The sequence below is a fragment of the Culex quinquefasciatus genome, chromosome 1 (assembly GCF_015732765.1).
Source record: "Culex quinquefasciatus strain JHB chromosome 1, VPISU_Cqui_1.0_pri_paternal, whole genome shotgun sequence".
Taxonomy (NCBI): domain Eukaryota; kingdom Metazoa; phylum Arthropoda; class Insecta; order Diptera; family Culicidae; genus Culex; species Culex quinquefasciatus.
In genome coordinates this window covers 127,179,827-127,189,826 of record NC_051861.1, presented here as the reverse complement: position 1 = coordinate 127,189,826, position 10,000 = coordinate 127,179,827, and the positions used below count along the sequence as shown (strand labels likewise).

The 10,000-nt window shown below is 37.2% G+C and overlaps 2 protein-coding genes across 2 annotated transcripts in view; one reads left to right on the top strand and one right to left on the bottom strand.

Moving 5' to 3' along the window:
* The window catches only part of LOC6042743 (max-like protein X), a 1,183-nt gene extending 202 nt beyond the window's left edge, over positions 1 to 981 (top strand). The window contains exons 1-3 of the mRNA XM_001870720.2: positions 1 to 40; positions 115 to 243; positions 310 to 981. The exon at positions 1 to 40 is cut by the window's left edge and continues 202 nt beyond it. Coding sequence (XP_001870755.2) covers positions 31 to 40; positions 115 to 243; positions 310 to 932 — 762 coding nt within the window. The 5' untranslated portion in view covers positions 1 to 30 and the 3' untranslated portion in view covers positions 933 to 981. The remainder of the gene's footprint in view (positions 41 to 114; positions 244 to 309) is intronic.
* A 6,730-nt stretch (positions 982 to 7,711) lies between these two features.
* On the bottom strand, positions 7,712 to 9,086 carry LOC6042742 (tRNA:m(4)X modification enzyme TRM13 homolog). Its single transcript, XM_038249319.1, has one exon. The coding sequence runs from the start codon at positions 9,020 to 9,022 to the stop codon at positions 7,757 to 7,759; it is 1,266 nt and encodes a 421-aa protein (XP_038105247.1). The 5' UTR covers positions 9,023 to 9,086; the 3' UTR covers positions 7,712 to 7,756.
* Positions 9,087 to 10,000: the final 914 nt, after the last annotated feature.

Genomic DNA, 10,000 nt, shown 5'->3' with positions numbered 1-10,000 from the left:
TACGGGGAGATAAAACTGCGCCTCCACAATATGTCTGAAAGTGAGCAGATTAGACCGTGTTTTTCTTCCTAGTGCTGTTGTGTTTATTGGACTTTGTTTGTGCTTTGCTTTCAGACATCAAGCACGAGATGGACATGAAGATGGAACCGAGCAGCCCGCCCGAGAAGGACCGCAGCAGCATGTACTCGCGGTGTTCCAGCGCCGGAAGTGCCCACACGCCGACCTCGTCGGCCCACAACTCCGGTGAGTAGCAGCACATCCACCTCCCCTGTTTCGATAACTTCATAAAGCGCGCAATCTCTCCGGCAGAAGACGAAGAGGACTCCGGGGACAACGGCAAGGGTGGCACTTCCGGTGGAAGCAGCAGCATCAGCTACAAGGAACGGCGCCGCGAGGCGCACACCCAAGCCGAGCAGAAGCGCCGGGACGCCATCAAGAAGGGGTACGATTCGCTGCAGGAACTGGTCCCCAGCTGCCAGCAGACGGACGCTTCCGGTTACAAGCTGAGCAAGGCTTCCGTGCTGCAAAAGTCGATCGATTACATCGGCTTCCTGCACCAGCACAAGAAGAAGCAGGACGAGGAGAAGGCCTCGCTCCAGAAGGAGGTGATGGCGCTGCGGATCATCCAGAAGAACTACGAGCACATGCTCCAGCAGCAGCAGCAGAGTCCGGGTCGGACCGAGGCGCGGCTCAGCGACGACGTCAAGTTCCAGGTGTTCCGCGCCATCATGGACGAAATGTTCGTGACGTTTGAGCAGCTGCCGATGAACGATTTTGCGGAGCTGACGAGCGGGGTTATTCCGTGGCTGGAGGAGCACTGCAAGCCGCATCTGCTGCGGGACGTGGTCAATCGGACGCTGGGTGGGATTACGTCCAGCTATGTTCAGCAACAGCAGCAAGGAGGAGGTAAGACGAACGTAAAGATGGAATAGTTTCGGGCGTTGATGTTTTGTGTTGTTTTCTATAAATTCTATGACTTTAGTGGGTGATGTTTAATTTAAAAAGAAAGCCATTTGTTTTAAAGCAGGCCTGTCCAACGTCCGGCCCGCGGGCCGGATCCGGCCCGTGAAGCCATTTTATCCGGCCCGCGACGGCTATCTAAAATATTTCTATGACCGGCCCGGCTGTTCATGAAGTATTAAATAAATTAAATTATTTCCTGAATTAAAAAAAAAAATAAGCTTGAGATCAAATTCCAATGTTCTTGCAATATGAACATTCTTCATGTTTGAATTTAATTCTTATAATTTTATATTGATGTTATCAAACTGAAAAAAATGTGCAGGAAAACAAAAATATCCATTTCGTAAAATTGTTAAATTTATCAAAAAACTTCGATTGTTATCTTAAAGTTTACAAAAAAAGACTAAATGTTATTTCTTTCAGTTTTGACTGTTTTTACTTCAATTTGAAGTTGTTTTTCTATTTTCTTTTTCTTTTTTAATAAATAAGTAAGCAAAACTAATGTTTTTTTTTCCAAAATAACTTTTTAGTGATAAAGTTTTTTTTTAAAAAAAAGCTTAAAAATCAAATTATTCATACTGAAAATTGATCGCTGGAAATATTTTTAAAATATTGAAAAATGTATCAAAAACTTGCAACGATTATTGAAATTTCAATGTTTTTTTTATAAAAAAATATATCAAGGTATTTTATTGCAATCGTCAAAAACAATATCTATACAATTTTAAACAAGCAAAAATTAGCAGGCCAAGTGCGAATGATGCTGATGATACCTCTTCAGTTGACGCTCAGGCGAGGAACATCCTGGAAGGAGCGTCACTGACTACGTCCGTAGTCCTGTTAGATCATACTTGATCAAGACAGTATAGCTCTGGTTCCTTGCAAGTGTCCTATTTTCTTACCTCCACGTTGGCTTGGTTTTCATGATGACCTAGCTGGTGGCCTGTGGAAACGGATCGTAAACCTTGACCACCGTGGGTCAAAGTCGAGACGCTAAAAGAAAGGGCGCGACAATGTGGGAAAGGGAAGTAATTTGTGATTGTAGACGGTATTGTTTTGATTCGCAGTATGTTGAGTCAACTGCTGTGGATGTACCTGAACGTTGCAGAACGGGGTTTCCTCTCTCCTTTCCATTTCCAGCTACCACCTATCTTCTGTTTATTTTGTTTCACTGATTTTCTAACCCGGCTCTGTTTACTATCCTCCATTTGATTTCGATTTTACTCATTTGATTCTCTTATTTCTCAACGCTTTTTCACTCTATTTTACCAATTGATGCTGCTGTAACATACTTTCTGCTTTCCCTGCTTTCCCCCTTCCCAATCAATCAATCAATCAATCAATCAATCCTTAATTTGGCAGTCAATTTTGTTTATCATGTGCCTTTTCTTTATTTGTCTATTTGAATAATTCAATATTCTTTTTGGGCCAATATTCAAATTTGGGCCTATAAATTGCCCTCAATACAATCTAAGCTTGTTTTTTTACCTCTATTTATTAATTATTGTTAATTTCTTTATCTACTTCATAAATTACTATCTTTCTTTACTATTGATTCTTCAAATAGTATATTTCTTTCACTGTCCATTGTTTTCAATCTTTACCCTTTTCTTCAAACAAATGAGGTTCGAGCCCTTACTCATTTTTTGGAGTGATCAAAGAATTAACACAAATATTACTATTGTACTTTTGAAAAACTTTTATAAAATGCTTAGGACCAAAATTGTAACAAAACACCGCGACAAAAGAAATAGCAACATAAAAACACGACTCAACACTAGGAAAGATTTCAGGAGAAAACAAAACACAGTAAAATAACAACTAGTTTTTAATTCAAACTAAAAAATAAAACAGTTTTGCTTTAATGAAAGTTGTTAGGCACACTATAAATGGTTAGGCGCTTATACTTACATCAAACCCTACGTAATGTACCACCCCGGCCGAGTTAAAATGCGTAACCGGAAAAGAAGGTGTGCATGCCTGGCACGAACACTCAAAGCGTGTTCTAGCGTGCTGCTCGTACTGACTCAGAGCAAGGGTGAGATGTAGGTGTAAGGGCAGTGCGTGTTCGTTGGGAACCTTGTGCATAAGATCGGTCAAGGCCCGTTCTTACACTGAAAATTGCGAATTGCGAATTGCGAATTTTAAACAAGCAAAAATTAAAATAACTCAAAAAAACAAATTTTTGAATGTTGTTTGTTTTTCATTTTTAAAATCGAGATATATGAATCATATTCGCAACATTAGTTCTTTTATGTATTTTCTTTAAAAAAAAAAACTAAATCATAAGAAAATTGAAAAAAATGTGTTTAATTTTTCAACTTGTATCAAATATTAATTCAGAAAAATCAGATCTGGCCCGCAGGGCCAAAAGGTTGGGCACCCCTGTTTGAAAGTCTGCAAGGAAGTACGGTGCTGATAGTTAAAAAAAGGTATTTAATTTTCTAACAAAACAATCAAAAAATCACAATCGTTAATAAATTTAAAATTTGAAAAATATGTATTTAAAAAAATTGCTAGGTAAGGACAACAATTATTATAATTTCCTAAATACTCAAATTCATGAATTCATTTTTTTTAAATTCCAAAATATTTTTTTTTAAATTGTCATTCTAAGAAAAAATCTGAGTTCAACAATATGTACCAAAATTTAAAGAGAGTACATCGAGGAGTACATATTTTCAAATTCTAAAATTAAAAAAATCGAAAATTGAAATAAAAAGAAGTTCAGAAATCATAAACATTTAAATTTAAGGTAAGTTAAAAATTTTAATCCAAAGAATAAAAAAAAACCAAGAATATAAAAATTTCAAAGAACTAGAAATTGAACAAATTTCGGTATTAGAAAATTTTTAATATGGTTCGTTCTTAGGATCGTACCCAATTATCCGAAATCCCCGCTAAAATTTCACTATAGGGACGTCCAATCACGATGTTTTTTGTTTCTGCAAAAAAAAACAAAACACACACACACAAATTCTAAAACACAAACATTTATAAATTTAAAATTCTAAAATTTAACGTGAAGACTTCCATCATTGCCATGATTTTTCATTCAAAGATATAAATTTTGCGTCGCTATCAATATTTTGACAAAATTCCTTCAACAAGTTGTTTAGAATAGTGCCCTACACATGCTGATTCCTTTTGGTAACGATTATCCCATTCCTTGTAAAGTTATGGAAATCGTCATTAATCAATGATTGCCAACTAGGACGTCAATGACTGTGCCACAAAATTATATAATTTTTGAAGCACAATTGACTTGGATCAAAAATTCCTTCAGTGGCTTCAAGATGGCAACAACCGGCACATGCTGATTCATTTTGGTGCTGAAATTCGTTAAATTGAATTTAATACAGAATATTTTATAGTGATGATCAAATTTCTTCGAAAATGATCAACGGCTTCACCTTAAGCCTCAAATTGAAAAACATAAAAATAAAAATTCGGAAGTCTTTAATTTTAAAATTGGTTAGGCTGGTGCAAGTGTGTAGGGGTAAGCGTGATTGCCTCTCACCCAGTCGGCCTGGGTTCGATCCCAGACGGTCCCGGTGGCATTTTTCGAGACGAGATTTGTCTGATCACGCCTTCCGTCGGAAGGGAAGTAAATGTTGGTCCCGGACTAACCTAAAAAAGGTTAGGTCGTTAGCTCAGTCCAGGTGTAGGAGTCGTCTCCCTGGGTCCTGCCTCGGTGGAGTCGCTGGTAGGCAGTTGGACTAACAATCCAAAGGTCGTCAGTTCGAATCCCGGGGTGGATGGAAGCTAAGGTGTAAAAAGAGGTTTGCAATTGCCTCAACAATCAAGCCTTCGAACACCTAGTTTCGAGTAGGAATCTCGCAATCGAGAACGCCAAGGCAATGCTGTAGAGCGAATAATTTGATTTGATTTGATTTAGGCTGGTGCAAATATTTTAAAAAGTAATAGTCTCTGCATTTTAAACATTTTAGAACACTTTTTACATTCAAATGTTGAGATAATATATAAAAAAAAAGTTTTTTAATTTTTTAACAAAGCCACCAAAAATTCATAAACATAAAAATTAATAAATTTAAAATTTGAAAAAATATTTATTGTTATTAAAAATTGCTGAATTAGGAAAACTAGAATTTCCTCTAGGGTGGCACCTTTCGAATCAATCAGTAGATAATTTTCGAGAATTTACGGCTTGCTTTGGAATATTTTTAAACTGACCTGTTTTGAGCGACTCAAAAACATGTTTTTTTTTTCTAAATAATAGCTGTCTAATTTACCCAAGGTACATCACTACACGGTGGGAACGTCAGCTCAACTGTTCGTTAAAGTATTGACGAAAATATCAAAACTGCTGTCAATAGGTTGACGAATAATAAAAACATTAATTCTGTCCATCCCCTAGAATTTCCTAAATTCTATAATCCAAGAATTCTAAAATTCGTCTTTTTTTAAGTAGTTAATCTATAAAAAAATGTAATGTCAAAAATTTGTACAAATATTAAAAAGTACATTTTCTCAAATTCAAAAATTATTAAATTCAAACACGGAAAATAAAAAAAATGATCAGAAATCAAAACTTTTTAAATTTCAGATAAACCAAATCCCAACAAATTATGGTATTTGAAAAATTTAAATACAGTTCGTATACTCGATTATCCGAAGACAACACCAACATTTCACTAGTGGACGTGGTCCAATCACGTTTTTTTTTCTACCAAAAAAACTAAAATTCTAAAACAGAAATATTAATAAATTTCTAGCTAAATTCTAATTGAGACTCAAATTGAAAAAAATAAAAATATAGGAAAATTAAATTTGAAATAATCGAATTTAAGAATTCGAAAATCTGGAATTTTTAAATTGGTTATCTCAAAAAAATTCAAAAATATGTATAAATATTTAATAAATTTTATAAACTTTTTTAATTAGAGAATTCTAAAATAAAAAATCAGGAATTCCAATTTAGGGGAAATTCTCATATGTTTGGCAGGTTAAGCACTCGCTCCTAACTCCATCCAATTTGCTGATTTTCACTATTTAAACAACTAATTTTGCAAAACTTTTGATAGAAACTGGCTTGCTCACTTCTGATTGAGCTATTTATCACTCCATTTAAGTTGAAAACGCTTTTAATTAGCTTTAATTGAATTTCAAAGTACTGACCAGCCAACATTAGAGGCACGCTGGAATTAGATGCTGTTCCCCTATATAGCTCAACATTATTCAATTTACCCTCTACAATCCAACCCCGCCTCTAGACGGGCTTCGATCTAAAAAAAAATCACGAAAAATCCATTTTCAGCCAATTTATGATCTTTACAGAGCATTGGAAAGAAAATATCTAAAAAATTTTAGAAAATTTCAGGGTTGGAAGTTTGACTTGGCTGTGTTTTTTAAGTAACATTTCCTATATTGTAAGTAAAAATAAGTAAGCTATAATTTTTGTAGTGTCTTAAGCTATGCCTCTACGCATTTTTTTTTCTACAATTTAAATGATAATGGTGCCATTTGATAGCAAAAAATGTGAAAACAAGCAAAAATTGAAAAAGTTACTGTAAAAACATAAAAAAAAAATTAGAAAGGTAAAATGTAATTATTAGAGGTGGTAGAATAGGCCAAATACTACCAAAAACAAACATAAACTAAACAAGATCAATGCAAATTAAAATATTAAAAATAAAACAAAAGAAGTTAAGTTTTTCGAAGAACAAAAGTTGCTCAAAATGCCCTTCTAATCAAGAGAAAAATAAAAAATTTCGAAAAAAAATTTTGGCAGTAGAGGGTTAGTAATAAAAATAAATCAAATCGACGCCAACATTTCAAAAAGCATCATGTACAAGCTATGCGTTTTGAGAAAAACGCATTTGAATGTTGAGCATCCATTTTCAATTCCCATTTTAATATAAAAGCAAAATAAGATGTTCTAATAATAGCAAACGATGAAAAATGTTGCTTTCATTGATACTTGATCATCCAAATTCAATAAAACATTATTTCCGTCGTTTTATTTAAGAAAAAACAAACATAACTTCTTTTGAAATCACCAACGTCTATATCACCCTGCTGTCATTGAGGGGGACGCTTTGTTATGATTCGTTTTTCTTCGCCGAATGTACATGGCGCTTTGTTCATGATGCTTTTTTTTCGTCACGAGGTTTATGTAGTCTTTTGTTTGACAGGTTGACAGGGCTATATAAACAGGGAATGCTGATGGCAGAGATTTTGTTTATGTTACGTTATTTAAAATCATGATTAAACAGACTATACTGAAGTAACTTTTGCTCATTTTTGGTGGAGAGGTAGCTTATTAGGAGTACTTTCAGAATATGCAATAACCCAGAAAGTGTCAAAATGTACATGATGCCTTTTGAAATATTACCGTCGAAATATATAAAGACCTAAAATAAGTGCTAATTCCTAAAAAAATAACTTTGAAAAAAAATTGAAATTTTAAAATGAAGAATTCAAAAGTTTTGAACACAAAAATTTAAATTTTTAAAACCCAAGAATTATAAATCTTGAAAAATTTTAGCATTTGAAAATTTAAATTTTTAAATATAATTCGTACTTAATTATTCAAAGTCCTCACACAAAATTTCACCTGGTACGTCCAATTACGTTTTTTTTTTTTCAAAATTTGGGCCTATGACCTTAAATATGGCTGTTATCTGAAGGAGACATTAGACTATGATAAACAAAAAACTCACACTTTTTCGTGTTTGACAGTTTGCCAAAATCGCCAACTTCTTTTTTTTTATTTATGTTTTTTTTATTTTACAATTATTTTGAATAACGGCAAATTTTCGTCATAAACCGCTCAAACTTTACTCCTAACATGTCCAATCATACAAACATTCTCCAGCGTAACCTCACTCGCCGCGTAAAACTTCAACCCGGCCTCGAACCCGTTCCGCTCGAGGTACCGTATCCGGCCAGCGTCCAGCACTCGCTTGCACTTGCGCCCAATGTCCTCCCGCTGGGCCCGGGTCAGTCCGTACTTGACCGCCGTGCCATCGTCTCCGACGACGTCCTTTCTCCTCTCCCGACTGGTCCCGGTTCCGCAAACGGCCCAGCTCACCATCCGCACCATCAGTTCGAAATCTCTGCGACCGAGTCCGGCCTCCAGCAGGAACCGCTTGCCGGTGTAGGTGGCCCAATCGCACCGATGGTGACAGCACAGCGCAAACACGAATCCTCGCGACTGCCGGTTGGCGTGGATGAGACAGCGCAGGGCGAGATCGGTGGCGCCACCGCAGAGATGCTTGCCGACGCCGACCACGCTCCGGATCGCTCCGAGCTCCAGCTTGTTGAGGACGAGGTCGGCAATGTCCGCGCGGACGCGCTGGATGAGCTCGCGGTCTTCGATTTTGTTGTCCTTTTTGTGGCGGTGGGAAGCGCGGTCGATGAGGAGGACCTTCGTGTTAGTCAGCGCGGATTGCTGGAGGATTGTGGCGAGCCAGAAGGCGACTTGGCCCTTGCCGGCGCCGAATTCGACGAAGGCGGTTTCGTTTTGTAGGAATCCTTCGTGTTCTATGATGCCGAGGAGGGAGGCGGATTGCACCAGGTGTTTGAGGGTTTGCGGACCGTACGATTCGTTGGCGAGTTCTTGCTTGAACGCTGGATGTTCCTTCAGCAGTTCGTCAATCATCCCGATGCGGGACTCGTCGTACAGTTTTAGGATCTTCTCGATGGCCGTTTTGAGTTCGCCGTCCGGAACATCCGCCAGCTTCAAGCCTGCGGCCACGTCCTCCTGATCGTCCTCGTAGTCGGACAGCGCATTAACTCCGGGTTCTATGAACGGCGGTCTATCAGCTTCCTTAGCGTTGCAAATCTTCAGGTGCTTCTCGAGCTTGGCCGCCGACACCGAGTGCTTCGGATCCAGCGGACACGGAATCCGGTCGGCGTTCTCCGACGCGTGCACGTCATGCTCACCGCAGTAGCTCTTTCCACGGGCAACCGTCATCTTGCAGAAGCGCTTCTTGCGCTGAACAAAGTGCTGGCAGTGCGACTCCGGTTTGCTTTGGTCCGGATTCAGCTTTGGTCGCTTGCCCGAAGGCGGTTCTTCCGTCCCGGAGGAACTCATCTCGACTTCCTTAAAAAGTATCAAAACAAAAACATGGTCACGCAATTAAAATTAACTTTGACAGCGAGAAATGTCATCGTTGATTCCTTTTTGGCATCCTTCTCTACAGCAGCTTGACAAGGGCAACTAGCCTACACTGAAAGAAAGTCACATAGCAATATCACATGTTTCACACGTGAATCTGCCCCATACGACTTTACATGTGAACTCGCATGTGAATGTCATGTGCAAATCACTTAGAAATTTGTCATCGCAAGACGTTGTAAATTCAAATGTAAAACACGTTAACCTCACGTGTCATCCCACATGATTAGGGGAAAGTGGGGCAAGTGTAACAAGCTAAGGAAATGATCGTTGTAACCCATTAAAAACGTTAAAAATCTGTCGGATTATATAATAGTCATCTTATTCCGGGTCTTGACTAAGACTTTGATATATTAGGGTTTCAAAAAATCCTGTTTTTTAACGCAAAAAAAAAATGATATTAATTTTTTTTATTTTCCGTATGTTCTACTCGACTAGTGGGGCAAGACGAACAACCCGTTGGGGCAAGAGGAACAATGCATGAAAAAACATGTTAATTTACTGACAATTGAACTGTTATCACTTAGATACATCAGATTAGGATGTATTTGAAACGTTTCTTTCATTTTTAGATTAAAGAATATTATTTTACTAAAAATTTGATCGTTTTTAGGAAAAAGATTATTACTTAGATGAAAAAAAGGAAATTTTCATAATATCACTATATTTTGTATGGACATTTTTTTAAACAATTGTTTGTCAGTTATTAAGTACGTTTATGTATTTACTTCCCAATAAAATATGTTGTTGCAGCAATTCGTATTTTTTTCCATACTAAAAATCCATATGGTACACTTGCCCCACTTGAACAAATTTTTTTAAAAGCTCTTAACAAATATAACCAAAAGTTAAATCATACTTTATAATAGGTGCAAGTCATTGGTAGGGACACTA